This window comes from Neovison vison, chromosome 3 (genome assembly GCF_020171115.1).
Source record: "Neovison vison isolate M4711 chromosome 3, ASM_NN_V1, whole genome shotgun sequence".
Taxonomy (NCBI): Eukaryota; Metazoa; Chordata; class Mammalia; order Carnivora; family Mustelidae; genus Neogale; species Neogale vison.
The window spans coordinates 38958851-38985956 of NC_058093.1; the positions used below are offsets into that span (position 1 = coordinate 38958851).

Sequence of the window (27106 nt, forward strand, 5' to 3'; positions counted from 1 at the left end):
CTGTCTTTTTTTTTTTCTCTTCAAGGGTAATTAGACAGTAAGCCTTCTGAGCTTTTCAAGATTTTTGACCAAATGATAACAATATTATTATCCAGGAGAAGAGTTCTTAGCATTCTGTGCTCCATAAAAGATAAAGAGGTGGTAGAGAATGGGTGGGTAACACCACATAAATTCAAGACTTCAGTATTAGATAGGCATGAAGAGCTAATCAAAAAGCGCTCATTTTATGAACATATTTCTACAACATCAAAAATGAGCACATCTATTCAATCAACAGTGCTAATACTATTAAATATGAATTTATAAAGATTACTTATGTCTTTGCACACAAAATAGGAAAAGAAAATGCAGTGAATGGGATTTTAATATCACTGATTCATTTTCATGTGTTTGGTGCTCCAAGTAAAATGCATCAGGTAAAACTAGCTCTGAATTCCGATTCCTAAAATCCTCAAACCCAAGACTTGCACACCATATCTGACACAACTTTTGGTGGTGAGCTAGACGCTTCCTGTTTCTCTTTTCCAATATTTGTTTTCAAATAGTTGTCCCTGGTGTTCTCTAAATAAATAAATGAATTTCCTTGTTAATTGCAGCATGTGTGGTCCACCAACAGAGAATTCAAGGAACAGAGGTTTATAAAGTTGGCCAGGAAAGGCATGCTGGCGGAAACAAGTTTCTTAAATTGGAGCCCAAATTGGTTAATAAGGGAATAAGCCCACAGTCTTTGGCATTATCTTTTCTACCGAACATGTAATGTGCATCTCTACTGGACAAAAATTTGTAAGTTAACATGTAAGCTCATAAAGTCAGGCCCTAATTAGTAGTAAATAACAAATAGGGACATGTATCCTTTTGCTTTATTGCCTTTTGCCAAGTGTGAATAATTTTTGTTCATTGCCTGATACACCTTAATCTGCCACTCAGGGAGAATATGACAATACATATGATTAACAACTTACAACTTACAGAGTCTTGGGCAATGAATAGGCTGGTAAGAGTAGAGGTAAACTGCAGAACTAATACACTATTAGAACTTTCTAGACTGGTAGAGAAGTTAACTGCAAAGGTGGTATTCCTTTACTCTTCTATAAAAAGTTAACAAGTTGTATATCTAACTTAGCAATCTTAGTTGGACCTTTATTTTTCCCAGCTATATGATTCTCTGTTGCTTAATGCTCCAGAGTCCCTTCGAATCCTACTGATAATTCCAGGTGGTGACCTGGAGGCTCCTGGTATCCTCTGCAGCCCTCCCTTTAACACACTGCTGCTCTCTCTACAGAGCAATCTGATGGCTAGTGTGTGGACAAGAAGCCAACAGAGAAGGAAATTCCTTAAGAAAACTATCAAAGACCAGAGAAGATCATGAAACTCCAAGCACTCCAGTCTGTTCTTTGAATTCAACACATTCCCTTGGTTAACACTGTTTTTAGTTGCCAGGAGCTGAGAAAATTTGGCATCTGGACGGCTTTGCTCTATCTTGCTCTGGCCTTCCTAACACCTTCCTTTTCTACTTGCTATCCTTTCAACTAATCCCTACACACTTCCTCTGCCTCTGTTGCTTGCCCAGGACAACATTGGAAGATGGATCCTAGAATGACTGTGGATCAGAGCCCTCTCTTTTCCTCCCCACTTGCCCAAGTCTCACTCAATCCCCTCACCAACCCAAAACCTGTTGGAATTGTTTCCATGAATACTAAGTAGACTTCTAGGGCTCAAGACACTACACGTTGGTTAAAAACAGATGATGGGAATTCCCTAAATGATAATTTAGTTTTATTACTCACAAAAAATACAGCAAACAATAAAAATGGATCTTTTGTTGGAAAAAATGTGCATTTTGATGTTAAGTTATCTTATTTGTTATTACACCAGGGCATATTTCCAAATTTGTTTTGTTCATAAAAAATCCATGGAAGACAAATAATAAGTGCTTGATAAAAGTTATAAATCCTGTAACAACTAACACTGGCAGATGCATCCGATTAGTTTTTCTCCCCTTTCTTCCTTCTGAAGGAAACACATCTATTGAACTGAGGTCTAAGCATCCAAGACAATGGTCCTGGCTCTGCCTTTAATTCTCCATATGATTTGGGAAAAGATTCTTAAGCAGTTACCTGCTAGAATTTTCTCATCTACAAAACAAGGATAAAAATAATAGTTATTCTGTCTACTCCTTCCTGATGTTTTAGAATTCTGAAACATTATTTCCCAAATTATTTTTGGAAAAGCTTGCATATAAGCTAATGGCATGATAGAGAGCACCTGTCAAAAAGACTTATTTGGGCTTTTTCTGTCTTCCCAAGTTTCTGGTAACAATATATGCATCAAGGCAATAAAAAATTATCTACCTTTTTTTGTGATCAGATGACACAGATGACAGAAGTTGGTTAAGGCAGAAATCAATACTTACATTGAAGACATCATTATGGTTATGTATGTGGGCTTCTTTCTAACACCAACCATGTGGTGTCTTTTCCAACAATAAATAGGTTATTCCAACACCAATCAATTCTCCAGCTCTTCAGCATCAACTGGGTGTTGAACAATTCAATTCAGTTCAGTTCTGACACTAACTGCCCAGAGTTAGCACAGACCACACAGGACAATGGCTCAGTCCCATATGACTGACCCTACTTCAGGCACCAGCTACAAATGGGTTCTCCAAGCTACCCATGTTTCTGCCCAGCCATTTGTAAATTTGAGGGCTCCCATGATGCCCACCTAGGTCCAATAATTTGCTAGGATGACTCACAGAACTCGGGAAAGTACTCTGCTTATGATGCAGTTTTATTATAAAGAACACAACTCAAGAATCGCCAAATGGAAGAAATATATCGGTTGAGGTATGGGGATGGGGCATGCCAGGGTTTCCACACCCTCTCTGGCATGCAACCCTCCCAGCACATCAACATATTTACCAATTTAGGGGTTCCTGACCCCATTGTTCAGAGGTTTTTATGATATAAGTATGATTGGTTAAATCATAGGTCATTGGTGATTGAACTTAATCTCCCACTTCTCTTTTCTCCCCAGAGGTTGATGGGTGGAACTGAAAGTTCTAACCCTCTAATTGTCATGGAGATACTCTTTTTTTTTTCCAATTTATTTATTTTCAGAAAAACAGTATTCATTATTTTTTCACCACACCCAGTGCTCCATGCAAGCCGTGCCCTCTACAATACCCACCACCTGGTACCCCAACCTCCCACCCCCCCGCCACTTCAAACCCCTCAGATTGTTTTTCAGAGTCCATAGTCTCTCATGGTTCATCTCCCCTTCCAATTTACCCAAAAGCACATACCCTCCCCAATGTCCATAACCCTACCCCCCTTCTCCCAACCCCCCTCCCCCCAGCAACCCACAGTTTGTTTCGTGAGATTAAGAGTCACTTATGGTTTGTCTCCCTCGTCATGGAGACACTCTTACCACTGGGGAAATTCCAAGGGTTTGAGGAGCTCTGTGCCAGCAACTAGGGATAAAGACTAAATACCTATTTTTTATTCTATCACAATAGGCATGACCACATGAAAGGAAAAATAAACAAACAGAAATATTCTAGTTTATTTCTACTGTAACATTTATATCTGAACACACATATTCAGTGACCAAGACCCTGTCTCCCACATTTCCCAAAATGGCACAAAAGGTAAATACAGGAAATGTGTTGGGAGTGTTGACAGGACCATTGGCTGTAGAGGGCACTGAAAGGAGGGGACATCAGGAATCAGGAGCTCTGAATGCAGACGCCTCAGGGTCTATAGTCCAAAGCTGGTTGTCCTCACTCTCCTCCTCGTCCTCACCCTCCTCCTCTGGCCCTTGGCATCCTGCAGAGCTCAGAGCTTCCAGGGGCCCATCCTCCTCACTGGATTCACCGCCGAAACCTGCGCAGAGAAACAAAACCCCTTAGGGATCTCAATGTGGGGCCAAGGAACCAGCAGGAAACCCCATCTTTTTTTTTTTTTTAAGATTTTATTTATTTATTTGACAGAGAGACCACCAGTAGGCAGAGAGGCAGGTGGGGGGGGGAGCAGACACCCCCCTGTGCAGAGAGCGAGCCCCACATGGGACTTGATTCCAGCACCCTGGGATCATGACCTGAGCCAAAGGCAGAGGCTTTAACCCACTGAGCCACCCAGGTGCCCCCAGGAAACCCCATCTTAAGGGGACATCAGGAAAGACATGCCTGATGGGATCAGTTCAAGGCAGGAATGTCCCTGCTCCAGACGGTGCCATATTCTCACGGGACCCAGGGGCCTACAGGTTAATGGTGTTCCAGGCACGCTCACTGGACGCGGTGCTCCCCATTTGCTGACCACTCCCTCTCTTCTTCCTCTTGCAGCTCTCTCTCTCTCTCCCCCTATTTCTCTGCCTCTGCTTCTCTTTCTGGTTTCATATGTCCTCCTTCTCCTCTCAGCTTAGCACATTCTTTTCAGCACTCTCTGTCTCTGACTCTTCTGACCTGATGCACCTTTTGTACCTTCATCTCCTCTTTCCATCTTGCTCTACCCATCTCTTTAGCATCCCCTTTTCAGTACTTTTCCACTTCCCTCCCAGCTCTCCTCTGTTAGGCAAGAGTTCCTTCACTGAGCACCAGGGTCTCCCTCTCCTGCATCCATCCTGTCCTCCCTGGGCCACCTCCTGACACCTTCGCTGGGACACACAGTGTCATCACATCAGACTTCCTTGGCCAGCCTTACTAATTATTTCAGGTGGTTGGACATATGCTGTCCCTGCTGGCTGGCCTTCTTGGTTAATTTTGAGGTGATAAGACACAATTGTCTTCTGTATATCCACCAGACCCCCAGCACAAGATTGTACTAGATGTTCTTATCTGACGATCTCTGCCCCTGAAATACATAATGATCCAGAAAGAACCCTCACCTATCTCCATCATTGGCCTCCTGTTCCCCTCTCTCCTGATTCCACCTGAGAAGGTTGCCCCCCCCATGTTGCCTCTCGCCTGCTCCCCTCCTGCTTTGCTCTGTGTCAGGACCTCTGTATCCTCTTTCCATCTCTCCAGGGTTTTCCTTTTCACCCCGAAATCTACCTTCTTATTGTTGCTATTTTCTCTTAACCTGCTATTCTCATTCACTTGCTGGAAATTATCTTGGCTGAATTTTGTGTTGTTTCTTGTGTCCTTTTCAAGGGTGGCTTACTACATGTCTACATAAACACACTTCTTAGGACTGTTTCTGTAGAACCTTCCATACAAATACACCAGTAATGTAATGTTTGCCAACACATACATCCAGGATTCAAGGTTCTGAAAATTCACTATTGGTGGGGACGACCCCCTGCAGCAGAAGCTTCTGTGTGTTGACTCCCCCTGATGCTAAATATCCCACCATGTCTCCTCTCTTCTCCACTGACCTCTAGCAAAACTCCATTCACTCCCACTGAACACTGTCTTCACGGTTTCATTTTGCCCCTCCCCTACCTTCTCTTTTACCAGCATTTGCTTTGTCCCTTATGTTTCTCTCTCCATATGATCTTTGTCACTATCCCTGGTGTAAATTGTCTTCTTTCTGTCTCTGTTTCTCTCAGGCTTACCTGGACCCTCTGCCTGCCTGTAGGCTCCCAGTCCTTTTCTTGTGTGTTGCCCTCATCTCAAAGTTTGCATCCTTCATCACTCCAGGTCTCTCATCGGGCTTTGACGCATGCGCAGGGCCCCTTCCCCAACTCTACCTCTAGGGTGTTCTCAGGGATCCCACTTACTGGCCAATCTGACCATCAAGCATATTATTTCTATGTTCCTGTGACAACTTCTGTAGCGTAGGATAAAACTATCTCCCTGTCAAAGGAGAATTTTCAATCTCATGTCCATTTAGGAAAAACCATGCTTGCCCTGTAACTCCCACTGGATGGTCCAGTCCATCTACCTGTCTACCCTTGTCCTCCACTAAAGACTTCTGCTCCTCTTTCTCTCTTGCCTCCAGGACAGGGCTAGGGTGTGACAGGCAAGAGGCCTAAGGAACTTAATTTAAGGAGGCACCTATCTTTGGGTTCTCTTTAAATTTCATCCCCTAGGCCCTGCTGGTCTCACCCCGCATGCATGCCTCCCCCACACCTTGGAGAGGAGCTAGAGGCAGAGCTCAAGTCTATGGACTCTCCTCCTTCCACATAATGAGCTACCCAGGGAACTGTTCCTTTAAAACATGGGATTCAGTCATAGTTACCTTGCCCATCATTCAGCGGGGTACACACCGTCTCTGACTTCCTCTTTTTTATTCTTAAATCTGTGGATTTATCCAGTGCTAAAGAGAGAGGAAAGGAAAGGAAAGACCAGAGTCAGTGACCAGGGAACAAGTCAGTGACCAGGGAACTGAGGAGTAGTTTGTAGACACTGAGCTCTGACATTGGAGACGAGGGTGAGCGGCTCCTGGGGCATAAATACTCCTCCTGCTCCAAGACTCCACCCAAAATGCAACCAAGCCCTTCTCTGCCTCTTTCCATCATATTAGACCTCATTCCCTTTCTCTCTCCTGCCATTTCCCACTAGGATCCAACTTCCAGGCACTGCTGCTTCTAACCTAGGAAAATATTTCTGCATCCCGGATTCCTTTGCCTTCCATGACCTTGTGTTTCCATCTCTCTTCCCTCCAGCCACTCTCCTGCCTCCACCTTCTTGCCCAGCTTTCTTCCCCTACATCTTCCCATCTTCCACGTCAGGCTCCATTGTTGTTCTCTCCAACTTTTGATTTCCTTCACTCAACACACAAAAATGAAAAGATGCACCTTTTAGTTATACCAGTGGCTCCTGGCTGTGGGAGAAGGGGAGTAGGGAGTGAAATGGGGTTGCCTTTTGAGGCGACTGATATATTTTGAAAGTAGATGGGGGAGAGTTGCACAATGTTGTGTTTATCACTAAATATCACTAAACAGTTTAAAGTGGTTAATTTTATGTTACATGAATTTTACCTCCATTAAGACACACACACACATGATTACTCATCTGACCCCAGGCCAACCACACACATGCCGTCTCCAGATTTCAGTTTCCTTATCTGCAAAATGGGCTCATAAACAATGCTAATCTCCAATGGCAGTTTGAGCACCAAACCTACAACTGCCCCCTCAAATGTTCAACCAGTGAGATGTTAATAATACAGCTATTTCTAGTGTGTCTTCTAACCCTTTCTTCCCTGTCTTTCATTTCCCTTCTCTCACTCAAAGTACCCACACCCTCCCTTCCATCTTTCTACCACCTCCTCTTTTATGTCTCTGTGTGACTAGTTTTCTCCTTGAATATCTAGACTCTTGAAAACATTGAAATCAGTCCCTTCTGCCATCATCAAAAGTCCCCTCTTTGATGTTGACCCTGGGCCTGGAGTTCTTACCCCTTAAGAGCTTCACACTGAAGGTCACCTCTGGAAACTCAAAATTCACATTTAGATTCTTACTCCACCTTCCAGGTTATTGGGCAGAAATTCTGTCTTTGCCACCTTTTGTCTTAGATTCAAGTAGAGTTACGTCATTTTGGAATTGATACAAAGTCACGCACGCCCATCTGCCCCATGTCCCTCTGGATTCCCTCTCTAACATCACAGTTGCCCTTCCTGAGTTCTGGCCTCTTTGTAACCAGGAAACAAAGTTTGTATTCTATCATAATTACCTTGTTCAGAGCTTGGCCCAGTGTTGGGGAGGTTTTGTGTCTCTTCATTATCATTTTTCTGGGGAAAATATTTTTCTTCACATACTGAACAGAGAAAAAAATTGATTAGTGGTTGCAAACAAATAAACAGGGACACCACCTCATAATCACAATCTGGACCACCCAAGAATCCAGTTACTTGTTGGGGACTTCTGGACCCTGGATCAGTTCATCACAGCAGCTCCTAACTTGGTATCATTTGTTCCTTTTGCTGCCACATCGAAGAGAAAAACACACTCACGCAAATCTTACAGGTTATGAGCCTGTCGGGTTTTAGGATTATGGAGCAGTGGGAAAGTTATAAACAGTAACTAATCACCCAGCAAGATGGCCAGAGAGAAGTGAAAACTTATCTCAGTATAAATTCTGTTAAGTGGAATGTCTCTGTGAACTGTACAAGGAACAGAGGGAATTCTTTGGGAGAAGAGCTAGGCTCTCAGATCCATACCCATGGAGAAAGCCCAGCTGCTCTAAAGATGCTGCTAGACAGGAGGAGGGTTGGGGCAGGGAGGGTGAGCGCTTCCCAAAGACACAAAGCAGAGGACGCCTGGAGGAACTAGACAGACCTCCCAGGGGCCCAGATGCCAGGAAAAGAGGATGGACACTCTGCAGCTCTGAGCAGGGAGCACAGATAACTGCACTGGAGGAGCTCCCCACAGGACTGCCCAGGGCTGGGGAGGTCTCCAATCAGGGGAGGGAGGGACACCAGCCCAGCACTCCTGCCTTTAGTGAGACCCAGCACACATAGGAGGAAGAAAATAAACTAGGAAGCCTGGAGGGAGGTCGGGGGGATGTCTGTGGGGAGTTCAGGGAGGAGGGGACCCCACAGAGTCAGGGAACCTGCTGCTCCAGGGCCCATGGCAGGAGCTCCTCCTGGGGCAGGACCTGCAGGCGTGAGTTGCACGGAACAGTGGGAGCCACAGATGCTTTGTCATCTCAGGACCTGGCCTCACACCCTGGCAAAACCAGGTGGAAGATTCAAGGAGAACAAGGGGAAAGGTGAAGCGGGTCTGTGTGCGTGTAGGCGGTCCCCTGGGGGCTCTGGGGGCTCTGAGCATGGGATGAAGGTAGGACTGAGCAGCAGGAGAGGGTGCTGCACCCCAGGCCACAGCCCCCAGATTCTGGGCTTTGGGTCGCTGATGCACAGCTCCTGTGGACAACAATGTGTGGGAGGCAACTGCTGCCATCTCCCAGGGGCAGGTGGGTGGCAACAAGTGTAGGTGAAGGGTACCCCAGCTCAGGGAGCCCCAGAACCTAAAACAGGTGATGTGCACACTGAACCTGGAAAGGGGGGGGGTCCCTGCAGTCCATGAAGAGAATCAGAGTCCCTGAGATGTGGGCAGTACAGGTATCCACCATTCTCTCTGTTCCCATGGCCCAGGACATGCTGGTTACAAATATAATATTGACCTAAGGTATAAAAATTTATCTCAATAAAGCTTTTAAAAATCATTCACTTGAAATTTGTGTGCAGATATTTGATTTTCTCTATTCCTTTCTCTCACTTGGGTATTGGTATAGAAATTATATTGCTCAGGGACGCCTGGATGGCACAATGGGTTGAGCATCCCACTCTGGGTTTCCACTCAGGGTGATCTCGGGGTGACAGGATCAAGCCCGGCAATGGGCTCCTCACTCAGCCAGAGTCTCCTTGAGTTTCTCCCTGCCTCTGCTCCTCCCCCCTGCACACTGTCTTTCTCTCTCTAAAATAAATAAATATTTAAAAAGAAAAGAAATTATATTGTTCTTATTTTAATCAGTGTACTATTTTCACAAAGTAATACACTCCCTACTTTATTTTTGCTTCTTTTGACTTTATCCCTTGCTTAAGAATTGGTGTGACTTCCCTGTTTTTATGAAAATAAAATTCCAGTTCCTCAGTTAGGGTGTCTGAAATGCACAATCTGCCTGTAACCATCATGTCAGAATCAGCCTTCCTTATTCCCACACCTTTCCACACGCTGGCCCTCCTTCTGGCAGGGTGGGCTCTTTTGACCTTTTAATTCTCTGTCTGGGAATCTAACTTTTTGTCAGACGGTCTCAAATAAGGTTTTCTGTGGGAATCGGTGACAGTCTGGTCATGTTAGAAAAATGTCACAACTTGGGACGCCTGGGTGACTCAGTTGGTTAAGCCGCTGCCTTCGGCTCAGGTCATGATTCCAGGGTCCTGGGATCGAGTCCCACGTCGGGCTCCTTGCTCAGCGGGAGCCTACTTCTCCGTCTGCCTCTGCCTGCCACTCTGTCTGCCTGTAATCACTCTGACAAATAAATAAATAAAATCTTTAAAAAAAAAAAAAAAGTCACAACTTGTCCAGGAACATTTTCTCTTTATCAGGCACCCATGACACAGAATAAATCACACATTCCCAGAAGAAGAAAAAGGGCTGCAATTAAACCTACAAGAGACCCTAGCAGAGTAATCATGACTGATGATTTTGAGGATGAGACCAGAGAACATGTTTGTAATTATTAACGGTGACCACTGACAAGCACTGGTCGTGGGACAGAGTAAACATTTCATGAATACTTATTAAACCAGCAAATGAGTGAATGAATGAATGACAAGTAGACATGGACCCTGAAAGGGAAGGGAGGATATCAATTACCATTTTCGAAGATTCTATGAACATGAATTAAATCAGGATACTCCTTCAGATGAACCCTGCTGAACAGGACTTGTAGAAGTGACCTATCAAAGGTCTTCTCAAGGTAGTAGAGAATTTTATACACCACTCTCTCTACAGGAACCAAGTTTTTATGGGCTTCTTGAGAATCCTTTCTTTAAAAAAGTACAACAGGAAAAGAATATGAAATAGTTTCAAAGTTAAAGTAGTTTCAAAGTTAATCACTGGGAAGTGATTGCATAGAACATTCATTCCACAGACTACTATTTTTCATATAGTATTTTAGAACTTCTTAAATATTTTATCACCTGCTTAAAATAACAAATGAACTCTTCTTCTTGACTTTTGAATTTTCATCCTGCGTAGGTTGTTTCACGAGTGGACCTTAGAGCAATTCTGCTGGCTACTCAACAACCATTGCCCACCCTCCAGGTGTGAGGAGTCCGGCAAGGGTTTTGGGAAGGAGGAGAGGGTCCTGCCGTGGCTGTAAGGAGCACAGTCACAGGGTACAGGGATGGCTCCTCCTCTATTTCCCCAGGAGGACCCACTGATCAAATTCACCTGAATACCAAGACTCCAGAACACCTTACAAAACATACCTTAAAGGACACAACAACAAAGCAGAACAAACTGATTTATAATAGCACAAAATCCCTGGGGGTTTCATTTGATGTAGTGGATTTTATAATGGAATACTGCCCCAATTCTCTTAATTATTTTAATTTTATTTAATTTTGTCATTTTGTATAAATTGCTATAGGTTTTGTATAAAAAGCTATCAATTTCCATTCAGCCATATCACCGTTCCCATCCACCTCACTGCAACACGCCCCACAGGAGACAGGAGCTTCAATCAGAACAGAAGCCTCGTTAGTGAGGACTGCCTGTTCTGTCACCCCCAAACTTTTAGAGGATTAACTCACTCAAAAAGGTCTTTCCGTGAAGAGTATGAAAAGGCCGTCAACCAGTTAATGATACACTAAATTTTGAATCCAGGTTGTCACAACAATTAGGGTGGGCTGGGTTATCATGGGTGATATAATAGACTTAACGTACTTTATACATTTTTTCCGTGATAAAGGAGCGGTCTCTGAGGCTTTCAAGGAAAGGAAATAGCTTTGTTATTGCATTTGCTATCTCCACCTTATTTTGCTTGAAGAGATTCAAAAGAGTCTCATGGGAAATCTCCTTGTTCTTAACTATTGAAAACATCCTAAGGAAAAAAATACAATGACAGAATGAACATCAAGATGGCAAGATGCCCTTCCCACCCAACAAAACCAAACAAACCAAAACCAAAACAAAATGCAAACAAACAAAAACTAATGATGTATTTTATGGTGACTAACATAACACAATAAAAAAATAAAATAAAATAAAAATAAACAAAGTTCTATAAAATGGGGGGTGGAGGGAAGCAAGCAAACAGAAAGGTCTAGGTCCAGACACTTCCCTTGTGAATTATTTAGAACATACATTTAAGGAAGGCTATTACCTATCTTACACAGATTCTGTCAGGGAGTAAAGAAAACAGGGACACGGTCCAACTTGCTAGTGTAGGACAGCATAACTTGATACAAAAAACCTGACAGGGACACTACAAAAATGGAAGCACAGGTCACTATCTCTTATAGACGCAGAAGGAAAAATATGTTCCTACAGACCATTAGCAAATCAATTCCAGTAATAGATAAAAAGGATAATGCATCCTGACTAGCCAGGGTTTAGTGTGAAAATGCAAGAATTCTTTAACATTTAAAATTTAAGGAATGTGTACCATCACACTGACAAATTGAAGGAGAAAACCATATAGTAATTTCAATAGACCCAGAAAAAGCACTTGATAAAATTCAACATCTCTTCATTTTTTTTAATGCTCAGAAAACTAAAGAAAAAAGTAACTTTCTTTATCTAATAAAGAGTATACCAAAAAAAAACACCAAAAAGCTGAAAACCAACATTTAACATCATACTGAAAGGTAAAATATTAAGTACTTTCCCACTCAGTTTGAGAATAAGAGAAAATGTGCACTATCACCATTTCTATTTAACATTAACTGGAAATTTTAGCCAATGCAATAAGATGAGAAAATCAATTTTTTAGGGACGCCTGGGTGGCTCAGTTGGTTGGACGACTGCCTTCGGCTCAGGGCGTGATCCTGGAGTCCCGGGATCGAGTCCCACATCAGGCTCCCAACTCCATGGGGAGTCTGCTTCGCTCTCTGACCTTCTCCTCGCTCATGCTCTCTCTCACTGTCTCTCTCTCTCAAATAAATAAATAAATAAATCTTAAAAAAGAAAATCAATTTTTTAAAAGTAAACCTAATAGGGAAGAAATAGAACCAATATTTTTTATAATTGATTGTGTGCTTAGAAAATCTAAAAGAAATTATGGACAAATTTTGGAATTCATTCGTAATTGAACAAGGTAATTGGACTGAAGATCAATATGCAAAAATAAATTGTATTTCTAGATACTTGCAGCAAATAATTTGGAACACAAATAGAAAACAGTCTTATTTCTAAAAGCATCAAAAACCAATAATAATAAAGACAAAGCCAACAAAAGATGGGCAAGAACACTACACTGAAAAATCACAAAACACTCCCTGAGAGAATTTAAAGAAAGCCAAAATAAATGCAAAGGTATACCATGTTTATGGATTTGAAGACTAAATAGTGTTAAAATGTAAATTCTCCCCAGTTCACCTACAGATCCAATGTAACTTCAGTAAAACATAAGTAGAGATGGATAGCACTGGTTCCAGTGCTCTGAACACTGCCACCCATCAATGCAGGCAACACCAATGCAAGAAAAGATGTCTCAAGGAAGATTGCTCTTGGGGGGGGGTGGTGAGGGGGCCTCTTTTGGGATGCTTCTCTGTATGAACATGTCCTAGAACCTGGGGAGGTCTCAGAATGATCAATCTCAAGGACTACATCAATCAAAAACCCTCCTTTCATAGTGATAACCCAGCAAATTGGCTCTGTGGCTGAACTTCGAAGGGATGAGATGGAATTAAAATTGATGCTATCTCCCATTGCTGAGCTCCTCATGATGGCCATGCATAGCTTGGCCTTCACCCGCAACCAGACAGACCTGAGGGATGTCTTTAGAAGTTTTATGGATGCTTTCCAACCCCAGGGAGAACATGAGGTTCTGGAGCTTCTGACCCTCAGGGACAGGGTATCCCCAACCACAGAGAGAGTTGGTGCTACCCATGGAGCTAGCACTGGTGCTGCTGCTTGGCTGGCGGTTCCACCTCCTGCAGTAACTGTGTAGCAGGTCAGCTAGGGCCAAGGGAGGGGGACAGGACAGGGCTAGCTCCTCCCCCAGTCACCACCCTAGAGGAGGCCTATTAGTTTCATTGCCTTTTTAACTGTTTTCTGATCCTCTTCTCATATTTGAACTCTGAGTGTCACTACTGAGGGATACCAGTGAGGGGTCATACTAGTTCTTTCTTGTTTTTTGGCAAGAGAATGAACTCTTGATACCTCTGGGGCTGTTACTGGTTAGCTGCTCCAACAAAACCTGACTGGGCCTGCTCTGCTCCTGACCCGAGCCCACTCTGTGGTGTCCTGTTCCAGAGAAGGAGCCTTCCTCTCATGCACCGGTTATAGGGAGGGCAACAAGCGGAATGCTGGTCATAACCTCCCTGTCTGTGATGTTCACGTCAAGGAGAAAATCTGCTGGCACGGATTTCTGAGGAGGAGAGAGAGCTCAATAAAATGTTGGTTTCAAGTAAGATTTTTGTGGAGATTGACCAACTGATTTTAAAATATAAATGGAAATGCCAAAGGGCAAGCTTAGTCATGATAATCTTGAAAAAGATTAACAATTTCAACTTGCTATAAAATTACAGTAATTAAGACAATGCAATATAGACACAAAGATTTTTTCCATTTACACTGTACCATCACTCAACAATTTAAAGTGTACTTTTTTTAATGACTTTTTCTTTTAAGATTTTATTTATTTATTTATTTGAGAGAGAGAGAGAATGAGCTCCAGCAGAGTGAGGGACAGAGGGGAGACACAGACCCCACTGAGCAGGGAGCCCGATGTGGGGCTCAATCCCAGGACCCCAGGATCATGACCTGAGCTGAAGGCAGACATTTAAATGACTAAGCCACCCAGGAGCCCTAAAGTGTTTTTAAAATACTTAAAATATGTAAGTAGAAGTTAAATGTAAGTTGGAATGAAAATTTTAAAAGGGGGAACATGACATAAAACCAGGATCTGAGAGTTGTGTGGGACTGTGGCTCTGATGTGGTGGTCAATAGACCCCACATTGAGAAACATCACACTTCTTTGGTCTTCAGGCTATTTGAGCCAGGAATGGGTGAACAGTCAGTTATTAGCTGTCCACTTCTATTTAACTTTTATCTCCTTTGGAACTCCAGCCAGATACAAAGAGTAAAGGTGAAGCTTTGCTGAAGCCCCGTCTTCCCTCCTCCGTGGATGCAACCACATGCCCCCAGAGGAAGAAGGTGGACTATGGTGTTGAACTGCAGAACACTGACTGTTGCTTCAGTCCCAGCAATGTGGCGGATTTATTAGCAGACAGATAAAAAAGAATGAGGGTTCATAAGCTATGGGAGAGGTATATGATTCTTGGTTGAGGTAGATGAACTCTCAGTAGAATTCACACAAACCTACATACTGAGATCTATGCTGGGAGTACTCAGCTCAAAGAAAGAAGACATTCAGATCGGCTCCCCAAAACTCCTCTTCCCCAGACCACCTGTCCACACCAGTGGTGGTAACCCATTCCTCTACTTTTCCAGTCACTGGTTCACGGATGGTCAGGACTAAGCCAGCATGGACCAGTGAGTTGCTAGAAGTTTGCCTAGTGGTACTGTATAAAACCAGCAGTCTTTTGCTCCACGTGGCTCTGAACAAGGCAGGATGTCACCCAGCTACTGCTGGCAGCCATCTTACGGCCACAAGAGGAACCAACAACTGGGGGTTGGAGCTGGTGCTGAGGCATCAGACCAGAAAGATGAAAAGTACCCAAATGACTGATGGCATCACTGGCCCACTGAATCGATCAAATGTGAAACCCATGTCCTACTGCTAGGTTCACCACTATGAGTATCTTCTCATTTCTAAGCCAATTTAATTCAAGGTATTTGTTAACTCGTAACAGAATGTAACCTCACCTTTAAAAAGAAAAATGCTTATGAAATAAAAAGAAATCTTTTTAATAAAAAGGTTTTGGCCTGCTGGTCAGGAAGTGAAGGATAGGAAAGATAAAATATGCTCTGCTCTCAGAAACGGCATCAGACCTACATAGAGAAGACAAGCCCCGAACCTCAGAAGCAGCCAGAGCTTTGAAAGATCCAGGTGGAACTTGAAGGAGGTGTGTAATACCAGAGGTCTTTTCATGACATGTGACATTTCTGCTCCCCCAGGGACAGCTCTGATTATCCAAAGCTTGGACCACTCAGAATCAGAGGAAGATTTGGGACAGCAAGTATCTTGGTCCTTACTAGACCACAGAGGTAACCATCTTTATCAGCTTCATCAAAAGCATCCCTATTGAGGGATGAGTTTGAGCTGAGACAGAGGTTTTATTACCCAGAGCACGAGGCTCCCTGAGCCTGCAGAATTCAAGGCAGAGAGAGGCAGTAGGGGCAGAGACCATTGTAGCTACAGAAAGTCTGGGCTTCCTCTTGTGGACGAGAATTGGAAGCAAAGAACAGAAAAGAGACTGGAAAATGTGGGAGTGGGGAACATTCACTCCCAGTTCCCAGTGTCTTCTCCCAGGAGAAGGACATTGGTCAGCACAACATGCCTGGTCCCTCACTGCCCCCTCTTCCTTCCCATGAGAGGTAAGCTCTTAGATGTTTCTGTAGAAGACACATGGACTATAAGGTGTGGTCTCTTCCTGCCTGTCTCTCTGGAGCTATCCTGGGGACACAGAGGAGGCCTCTAGGCCTCTAGGTGTGGGTGCTGTGACAGCAGGCCCTGCCTGGCTGCGGTGAGGTCCCTAATCACGGGGCCCAGTATGAGGAAACTCATTGCCGTGACACATCTCCCAATCTAGTTTCAATTCATAATAAAGTTGATGTTATGATCTCCAGCTACCTGGATCCTTCTCTCTCTCTCTCTGTTAAGTGGCTTTGAAATATAACATGTAAAGGGCCTTATTATGGGATCCCCATAAGTCCCCCACAATAGCCTCGCTAACAAATGAAACTGCCTCCCTAGACAGGTCCAACACTGACCCACCATCGTGTGCCAGAACACAGAGTTCAGAGGGCAAATAGAAATCCAGAGGTTTTAAATATCTGGTGTGGATTCTGCATGGAAAAGGAGAGTCCCAAGGAGCCTTGGGAACAGGGGATACTATCACTGAAAATTTACAAAATTGGCAAGAAGACAAATGTCACTTTCTGAAAAAAAGAAACCATTCAGATACGCAGATATCCCCCCAGAATGTGGGTAACATAGCACCACAATCAACCTTCAAGAGGAAAATATGCCCAGTTAAAATTAAGTTCTATAATAGGCTCTCAACACTGACAGGTGACTTTTCTTCCTTCGATAGTTTGATGTCTCTCTTCTCCACATCCCAGATTAGAAGAAGTCTTTGCTAGAGTCTGTGAAGACAGGGGTCCTGGGATCAGGGAATTGTCACAGGTTATACATTGCTAGCTTGGCTACAAATTAGTTTGTGGTTTTTGGGTTTTGTGTGTATGTGTGGGGGCGTTGGAACCAGGTTTATGATAATAATAATAATAACAATAAAAAGAAAGAAAGAGAGGGAGGGATGGGGGGAGGAGGGTGTGAAGGAAGGAAGGAAGGAAGGAAGAAAGAAAGAGAAAGCCACTTCACATCTGTCCAGGGACAGATGCAGAAAAGACCTAAAAAGACCCTAAGCTTTCTCTTCAGGCTGATCCACAGCCCAGAGTTGTATGCCAATAATTAAAAATATATATACTAAGGAAGCAATTCCATCTACATATCATCCAAAAGAAGTAAATACTTCAAAATAAATCTAACTAAGGAAGTGATAGGCTCCCATGGTATGCTGGAAACTACCAAACATTGCTGAAAGAAATTAATGAAGTCCTAAATAAATGGAAAGAAATCCCATGTTCATGGATTGGAAGACTTCTTTTTTAAGATTTTATTTTTTTATTTGACTGACAGAGAGAGAGAGAGCACAAGAAGGGGGCACGGTAGGCAGTGGAAGGAAGAAGACGACTCCCCACTGAATTGGAAGCCCAATGTGGGGCTCCATCCCAGGACCCTGGGATCATGACCTGAGCTGAAGGTGGACACTTAACCCACTGACCCACCCAGGCACCCATGGATTGGAAGACTTAACATTTTGTGATGTCAATGTTACCCCCCAAAATCTATTGGTTCATCAAAATCTCTATAAAAATTCTGAAAGCCTTTTCACAAAAATGGAGAAACTGATTCTCAAAATTATATGGAATTGCAATGGATCCTGAATAGCTAAAACAATCTTGAAAAAGAATTAATTCAGGGGTGCCTGGGTGGCTCAGTGGGTTAAAGCCTCTGCCTTCAGCTCAGGTCATGATCCCAGGGTCCTGGGATCGAGCCCCGTGTTGGGCTCCCTGCTCAGCAGGGAGCCCGCTTCCTCCTCTCTCTCTGCCTGCTTCTCTGCCTACTTGTGATCTCTGTCAGATAAATAAATAAAATCTTTAAAAAAAAAAAGAAAAAGAATTAAGTCAGAAGACTCACACTTCCCAACTTTGAAATGCAGTACAAAGCTACAGTAATTGAAACAGTATGGCACTGGCATAAGAACAGACATATGGATCAGTAAAATAAAATACCAGAAATAAACTCTTATACATATGGTCAGTCAGTTGATTTTCAACAAGGGCACCATGATCATTCAATGAAAAAAGAATAGTCTTTTCAGCAACAGATGTTGGGAAAATTGGATATCCATATGTGAAAATCCCCATATACAAAAATTAACTCTAAATAGATCAAAGACCCAAAACTAAGAGGCAAAACTACAAAACTCTTAGAGGAAAACTGGGGAAAGTCTTCATAACACTGGATTTGGCAATTATTTCATGGAGATGACACCAAAAGCACAGACAACAAGAGAAAATAGATAAATTAGACTTCATCAAAATTAAGACCTTTTGTGCATCAAAATATATGCTCAAGAAAGTGAAAAGGAAAACCCACAGCTAACATCATACTCAACAGTAAAAAGCTAAAAGGTGTTCCTCCAAGATCAGGAACAAGACAAGGAAGCCCACTATCACCACTTTCATCATAGTATAGGAAGTCCTAGCCATAGCAATCAGACAAGAAAAGGGAATAAAAGGCATTCAAATTGATACAAAGGCAGTAAAACTGTCTCACTATTTCAAGATGACATGACACTATATATGGAAAAACCCTAGAGCCTCTGTCAAAAACTATTAGAACTAATAAATTTAGTAAAGTTGTAGGATACAAAATTAATCTACAGAAATCTGTTGTGTTTCTATTCACTATAACACACACAAGGAGAAAATAACAAGATGACTCCATTTAAAATTACGTCAAAAAGAATAAAATAGGGAGGAGTCAAGATGGCGGAGAAATAGCAGGCTGAGACTGCCTCAGCTAGCAGGAGATCAGCTAGAGAGCTTATCTAAAGATTGCAAACACCTGCAAATCCATCGGCAGATCGAAGAGTAGAAGAACAGCAATTCAGGAAACAGAAAAACAACCACTTTCTGAAAGGTAGGACTGGCGGAGAAGTGAATCCAAAGCGACGGGAAGATAGACCCCGGGGGGAGGGGCCGGCTCCCGGCAAGCGGCGGAGCAACGGAGCACAAAATCAGGACTTTTAAAAGTCTGTTCCGCTGAGGGACATAGCTCCGGAGGCTAAACCAGGGCGAAGCCCACGCGGGGTCGGCGTGACCTCAGGTCCCGCGGGGTCACAGAAGGATCGGGGGTGTCTGAGTGTCGCAGAGCTTGCGGATATTGGAACGGGAAAGCCAGCTGCAGAGACAGAGCCGACAGTAAGCTCGCAGCTCGGAGCTGCCTTGAACCTGGTCGCAAGCTCGGTGAGCTCGGAGCGCGGCCGGAGGTTAGGCAGACGCGAGTTACTAGGAGCTGTTCGCTGAGGGGGCACTGGGGAGCGGGCCCCGGGCTCTCGAATCCTCCGGGCCGGAGACCAGGAGGCCGCCATTTGTATTCCCATCCTCCGGAACTCTACGGAAAGCGCTCAGGGAACAAAAGCTCCTGAAAGCAAAGCCGAGCAGATCACTCAGCCCGGCCCCTGGTAAGGGCGGTGTAATTCCGCCTGGGGCAAAGACACTTGAGAATCACTACACCAGGCCCCTCCCCCAGAAGATCAACAAGAAATCCAGGCAACACCAAGTTCACCTACCAAGGAGTACAGTTTCAATACCAAGGAGAGAGCAGCAGAATCCCAGAGGAGGAGAACACAAACCACGGAACGCATGGCTTTCTGCCTGTGATTTTTTAGTCCTGCAGTTAATTTAATTTTTTTTTTCATTTTTTTTCTCTTCTTCTGCTAAAATTTTTTATAACTTTTACCCTTTTCTTTTTTAACGTTTTTTAACTAGATTATCTAATATATATATATTTTCTTTTTATACTTTTCTTTATTCATTTTCTTTTTTTTAATTCTTTTTTTTCTTTTTTTCTTTCTTTATTTTTGAACCTCTTTTTATCCCCAAATCAGAAGAGATCCTAATCTCTTCAATCTTTTTTTTTCTTAATTCCTTTTTAAATTCTTGACTGAATTTTTAATTCAATCTCTTTTTTTTAATTCTTTTTTTCTTTTATTTCTTTCTTTCTTTTTGAACCTCTTTTTATCCCCAAATCAGAAGAGATCCCAATCAGAAGAGATTGGGTGATCCCAATCAGAAGAGATTGGGAGATCCCAATCAAAGGAGATCCCAATCAGAGGAGATTTCTCCCCCCTCACGATTTGGGATCTCTTCTGATTTGGTTAAAGCATATTTTCCTGGGATTGTTGCCACCCTTTTAGTATTTTACTTGCTCCTTCATATACTCTTAGCTGGACAAAATGACAAGGCGGAAAAATTCACAACAAAAAAAAGAACAAGAGGCAGTACCGAAGGCTAGGGACCTAATCAATACAGACATTGGTAATATGTCAGATCTAGAGTTCAAAATGACAATTCTCAAGGTTATAGCCGGGCTTGAAAAAGGCATGGAAGATATTAGAGAAACCCTCTCCAGAGATATAAAAGCCCTTTCTGGAGAAATAAAAGAACTAAAATCTAACCAAGTTGAAATCAAAAAAGCTATTAATGAAGTTCAATCAAAAATGGAGGCTCTCACTGCTAGGATAAATGAGGCAGAAGAAAGAATTAGCGATATAGAAGACCAAATGACAGAGAATAAAGAAGCTGAGCAAAAGAGGGACAAACAGCTACTGGACCATGAGGGGAGAATTCGAGAGATAAGTGACACCATAAGACGAAACAACATTAGAATAATTGGGATTCCAGAAGAAGAAGAAAGAGAGAGGGGAGCAGAAGGTATACTGGAGAGAATCATTGGGGAGAATTTCCCCAATATGGCAAAGGGAACGAGCATCAAAATTCAAGAGGTTCAGAGAACGCCCCTCAAAATCAATAAGAATAGGCCCACACCCCGTCACCTAATAGTAAAATTTACAAGCCTTAGGGACAAAGAGAAAATCCTGAAAGCAGCCCGGGAAAAGAAGTCTGTAACATACAATGGTAAAAGTATTAGATTGGCAGCTGACTTATCCACAGAGACCTGGCAGGCCAGAAAGAGCTGGCATGACATTTTCAGAGCACTAAACGAGAAAAACATGCAGCCAAGAATACTATATCCAGCTAGGCTATCATTGAAAATAGAAGGAGAGATTAAAAGCTTCCAGGACAAACAAAAACTGAAAGATTTGCAAACACCAAACCAGCTCTACAAGAAATACTGAAAGGGGTCCTCTAAGCAAAGAGAGAGCCTACAAGTGGTAGATCAGAAAGGAACAGAGACAATATACAGTAACAGTCACCTTACAGGCAATACAATGGCACTAAAATCATATCTCTCAATAGTTACCCTGAATGTTAATGGGCTAAATGCCCCAATCAAAAGACACAGGGTATCAGAATGGATAAAAAAACAAAACCCATCTATATGTTGCCTCCAAGAAACTCATTTTAAACCCGAAGACACCTCCAGACTTAAAGTGAGGGGGTGGAAAAGAATTTACCATGCTAATGGACATCAGAAAAAAGCAGGAGTGGCAATCCTTATATCAGATCAATTAGATTTTAAGCCAAAGACTATAATAAGAGATGAGGAAGGACACTATATCATACTCAAAGGGTCTGTCCAACAAGAAGATCTAATAATTTTAAATATCTATGCCCCCAACGTGGGCGCAGCCAACTATATAAACCAATTAATAACAAAATCAAAGAAACACATCAACAATAATACAATAATAGTAGGGGACTTTAACACTCCCCTCACTGAAATGGACAGATCATCCAAGCAAAAGATCAACAGGGAAATAAAGGCCTTAAATGATACACTGGATGAGATGGACATCACAGATATATTCAGAACATTTCATCCCAAAGCAACAGAATACACATTCTTCTCTAGTGCACATGGAACATTCTCCAGAATAGATCACATCCTCGGTCCTAAATCAGGACTCAACCGGTATCAAAAGATTGGGATCATTCCCTGCATATTTTCAGACCACAATGCTCTGAAGCTAGAACTCAACCACAAGAGGAAGTTTGGAAAGAACACAAATACATGGAGACTAAACAGCATCCTTCTAAAGAATGAATGGGTCAACCGGGAAATTAAAGAAGAACTGAAAAAAATCATGGAAACAAATGATAATGAAAATACAACGGTTCAAAATCTGTGGGACACAAAAAAGGCAGTCCTGAGAGGAAAATATATAGCGGTACAAGCTTTTCTCAAGAAACAAGAAAGGTCTCAGGTACACAACCTGACCCTACACCTAAAGGAGCTGGAGAAAGAACAAGAAAGAAACCCTAAGCCCAGCAGGAGAAGAGAAATCATAAAGATCAGAGCAGAAATCAATGAAATAGAAACCAAAAAAACAATAGAACAAATCAACCAAACTAGGAGCTGGTTCTTTGAAAGAATTAATAAAATTGATAAACCCTTGGCCAGACTTATCAAAAAGAAAAGAGAAAGGACCCAAATAAATAAAATCATGAATGAAAGAGGAGAGATCACAACTAACACCAAAGAAATACAAACTATTATAAGAACATACTATGAGCAACTCTACGCCAACAAATTTGACAATCTGGAAGAAATGGATGCATTCCTAGAAACATATAAACTACCAAAATTGAACCAGGAAGAAATAGAAAGCCTGAACAGACCCATAACCAGTAAGGAGATTGAAACAGTCATTAAAAATCTCCAAACAAACAAAAGCCCAGGGCCAGATGGCTTCCCGGGGGAATTCTACCAAACATTTAAAGAAGAACTAATTCCTATTCTCCTGAAACTGTTCCAAAAAATAGAAATGGAAGGAAAACTCCCAAACTCATTTTATGAGGCCAGCATCACCTTGATCCCAAAACCAGACAAGGATCCCATCAAAAAAGAGAGCTATAGACCAATATCCTTGATGAACACAGATGCAAAAATTCTCACCAAAATACTAGCCAATAGGATTCAACAGTACATTAAAAGGATTATTCCCCACGACCAAGTGGGATTTATCCCAGGGCTGCAAGGTTGGTTCAACATCCGCAAATCAGTCAATGTGATACAACACATCAATAAAAGAAAGAACAAGAACCATATGATACTCTCAATAGATGCTGAAAAAGCATTTGACAAAGTACAGCATCCCTTCCTGATCAAAACCCTTCAAAGTGTAGGGATAGAGGGCACATACCTCAATATCATCAAAGCCATCTATGAAAAACCCACTGCAAATATCATTCTCAATGGAGAAAAACTGAAAGTCTTTCCACTAAGGTCAGGAACACGGCAGGGATGTCCATTATCACCACTGCTATTCAACATAGTACTAGAAGTCCTAGCCTCTGCAATCAGACAACAAAAGGAAATTAAAGGCATCCAAATCGGCAAAGAAGAAGTCAAATTATCACTCTTCGCAGATGATATGATACTCTATGTGGAAAACCCAAAAGACTCCACTCCAAAACTGCTAGAACTTATACAGGAATTCAGTAAAGTGTCAGGATATAAGATCAATGCACAGAAATCAGTTGCATTTCTCTACACCAACAACAAGACAGAAGAAAGAGAAATTAAGGAGTCAATCCCATTTACAATTGCACCCCAAACCATAAGATACCTAGGAATAAACCTAACCAAAGAGGCACAGAATCTATACTCAGAAAACTATAAAGTACTCATGAAAGAAATTGAGGAAGACACAAAGAAATGGAAAAATGTTCCATGCTCCTGGATTGGAAGAATAAATATTGTGAAAATGTCTATGCTACCTAAAGCAATCTACACATTTAATGCAATTCCTATCAAAGTACCATCCATCTTTTTCAAAGCAATGGAACAAATAATTTTAAAATTTATATGGAACCAGAAAAGACCTCGAATAGCCAAAGGGATATTGAAAAACAAAGCCAAAGTTGGTGGCATCACAATTCCGGACTTCAAGCTTTATTACAAAGCTGTCATCATCAAGACAGCATGGTACTGGCACAAAAACAGACACATAGACCAATGGAACAGAATAGAGAGCCCAGAAATAGACCCTCAACTCTATGGTCAACTAATCTTCGACAAAGCAGGAAAGAATGTCCAATGGAAAAAAGACAGCCTCTTCAATAAATGGTGTTGGGAAAATTGGACAGCCACGTGCAGAAAAATGAAATTGGACCATTTCCTTACACCACACACAAAAATAGATTCAAAATGGATTAAGGACCTCAATGTGAGAAAGGAATCCATCAAAATCCTTGAGGAGAACACAGGCAGCAACCTCTTCGACCTCAGCCGCAGCAACATCTTCCTAGGAACATCGCCAAAGGCAAGGGAAGCAAAGGCAAAAATGAACTTTTGGGATTTCATCAAAATCAAAAGCTTTTGCACAGCAAAGGAAACAGTTAACAAAACCAAAAGACAACTGACAGAATGGGAGAAGATATTTGCAAACGACATATCAGATAAAGGACTAGTGACCAAAATCTATAAAGAACTTAACAAACTCAACACCCAAAGAACAAATAATCCAATCAAGAAATGGGCAGAGGACATGAACAGACGTTTCTGCAAAGAAGACATCCAGATGGCCAACAGACACATGAAAAAGTGCTCCATATCACTCGGCATCAGGGAAATACAAATCAAAACCACAATGAGATATCACCTCACACCAGTCAGAATGGCTAAAATCAACAAGTCAGGAAATGACAGATGCTGGCGAGGATGCGGAGAAAGGGGAACCCTCCTACACTGTTGGTGGGAATGCAAGCTGGTGCAACCGCTCTGGAAAACAGCATGGAGGTTCCTCAAAATGTTGAAAATAGAACTGCCCTATGACCCAGCAATTGCACTACTGGGAATTTACCCTAAAGATACAAACGTAGTGATCCAAAGGGGCACGTGCACCCGAATGTTTATAGCAGCAATGTCCACAATAGCCAAACTATGGAAAGAACCTAGATGTCCATCCACAGATGAATGGATCAAGAAGATGTGGTATATATACACAATGGAATACTATGCAGCCATCAAAAGAAACGAAATCTTGCCATTTGCGACAATATGGATGGAACTAGAGCGTATCATGCTTAGCGAAATAAGTCAAGCGGAGAAAGACAATTATCATATGATCTCCCTGATATGAGGGAGTGGTGATGCAACATGGGGGCTTAAGTGGGTAGGAGAAGAATCCATGAAACAAGATGGGATAGGGAGGGAGACAAACCATAAGTGACTCTTAATCTCATGCAACAAACTGTGGGTTGCTGGGGGGAGGGGGTTGGGAGAAGGGGGGTGGGGTTATGGACATTGGGGAGGGTATGTGCTTTTGGGTAAATTGGAAGGGGAGATGAACCATGAGAGACTATGGACTCTGAAAAACAATCTGAGGGGTTTGAAGTGGCGGGGGGGTGGGAGATTTGGGTACCAGGTGGTGGGTATTATAGAGGGCACAGCTTGCATGGAGCACTGGGTGTGGTGAAAATATAATGAATACTGTTTTTCTGAAAATAAATAAATTGAAAAAAAAACTGAAAAAAAAAATCCAATTTAAAAATGGGCAAAGCACCCAAATAGACATTTTTCCAAAGAAGACATACAGACTGTCAATAGACACATGAAAAGATGCTCATCAGGGTACTGCAAATCAAAACCACAATGAGATATCACCTCACACCTGTTAGAATGGTCAATATCAAAAAGATAAGAAATAAGTGTTGGCGAGGATGTGGAGAAAAAGATAATCTCATGCACTGTTGGTGGGAGTGAAAACTGGTGCAGCCACTCTGGAAAACAATATAGAGATTTCTCAATTAAAAATAGAAATACCATAGGATCCAGCAATTCCACTTCTAGGTATTTACCTGAAGAAAACAAAAACACTAGTTCAAGATGATATATGCACCCTTTAAAGTTCATTGAAGCATTATTTACAGCAGCCACAATATACAAGCAACCTAAGTGTCCATCAGTAGATGAATGGATAAAAAAGATGTGATGTACACACACATAACGGAATTTATACAATGGAATATTACTCAGCCATAAAAAGAAAGAAATCTTGCCATTTTCAGCAACATAAATAGACCTAGAGGGTATTACATTGAATAAAATAAGTCAGACAGAGAAAGATGAGTCCCACATGATTTCACTTATATGTGGAACCTAAAAAAAAAAAAAAAGCTGTTTTTCACAATGGCTGGACCACCTTACAAAAACAAGGGAACAAGCAAACAAAACAGAAACAGATTCATAAATACAGAAAACAAGTTGGTGATCGCCAGAGAGGAAGTCGGTGGGGAAGGCGATAAGTAAAATAAGAGAAGAGGATTAGGAAGTAATAACTTCCAGTTATAAAATAACTAAGTTGTGAGGATGAAAAGTACAGCATAGAGAATGTAGACAATAATATTATAATAACTTTGTAAAGTGACAGATGGGAACTACACTTACTATGGTGAGCATTTCATAATCTATAAAAACGTCAAATCACTATGTTGTACACCTGAAACTAATATAGCATTGTATGTCAACTGTAATTAAAAAATAAATACTTTCCAGATAATAAAAAAGAAAATGAAAAGACAACCATAGAATGGGAAAAAACATCTGCAAATCATTCTCTGATAAGGAGTCCATATTTAGAATACATAAAGAACTTCGGAAGCTTAACAACAACAACAACAACAAAAAACTGCAAATAACTCAAGGCAACATGAACAAACAAGTAAATATTTCTCCAAAGAAGATATACAAATGATCAACAAGGCCATGAAAAGATGCTCGACATCATTAATCATTATGAAAATGTAAATCAAAACCACATTGAGATACCACTTCATACCTACAAGGATGGCTGTAATAAACATTTTTAAAAGAAACAAAACCCACTCACAGACAATAACAAGTATTGATGAGGATGGGGAGAGACTGAAACCCTGCAGCACTGCTGATGGAAATGGAAGGTGATCCAGGCCCTCCTCCACCTTCCACCACCTGCTGCCCTAGCCAGCCCACCTCTCCCTAACTCCTGACCCCAAGACCTCCCAAATTAGGGACCTGATACCAATGGGTCCTTCAGGAACCTGCTTCAGGCTTCTGGGGCGATGGTTCTCA

At 42.1% G+C, this 27106-nt stretch overlaps 1 protein-coding gene across 1 annotated transcript; it reads right to left on the reverse strand.

Annotated features, from left to right (window-relative positions):
- Window positions 1–3540: 3540 nt before the first annotated feature.
- On the reverse strand, window positions 3541–27106 carry LOC122901765 (nuclear body protein SP140-like protein). Its single transcript, XM_044240870.1, has 6 exons — window positions 27050–27106; window positions 11335–11491; window positions 10261–10429; window positions 7616–7699; window positions 6180–6257; window positions 3541–3884 (listed from the first exon to the last, which is right to left on the reverse strand). The coding sequence occupies exons 2-6, from the start codon at window positions 11488–11490 to the stop codon at window positions 3721–3723; spliced, it is 651 nt and encodes a 216-aa protein (XP_044096805.1). The 5' UTR covers window position 11491; window positions 27050–27106; the 3' UTR covers window positions 3541–3720.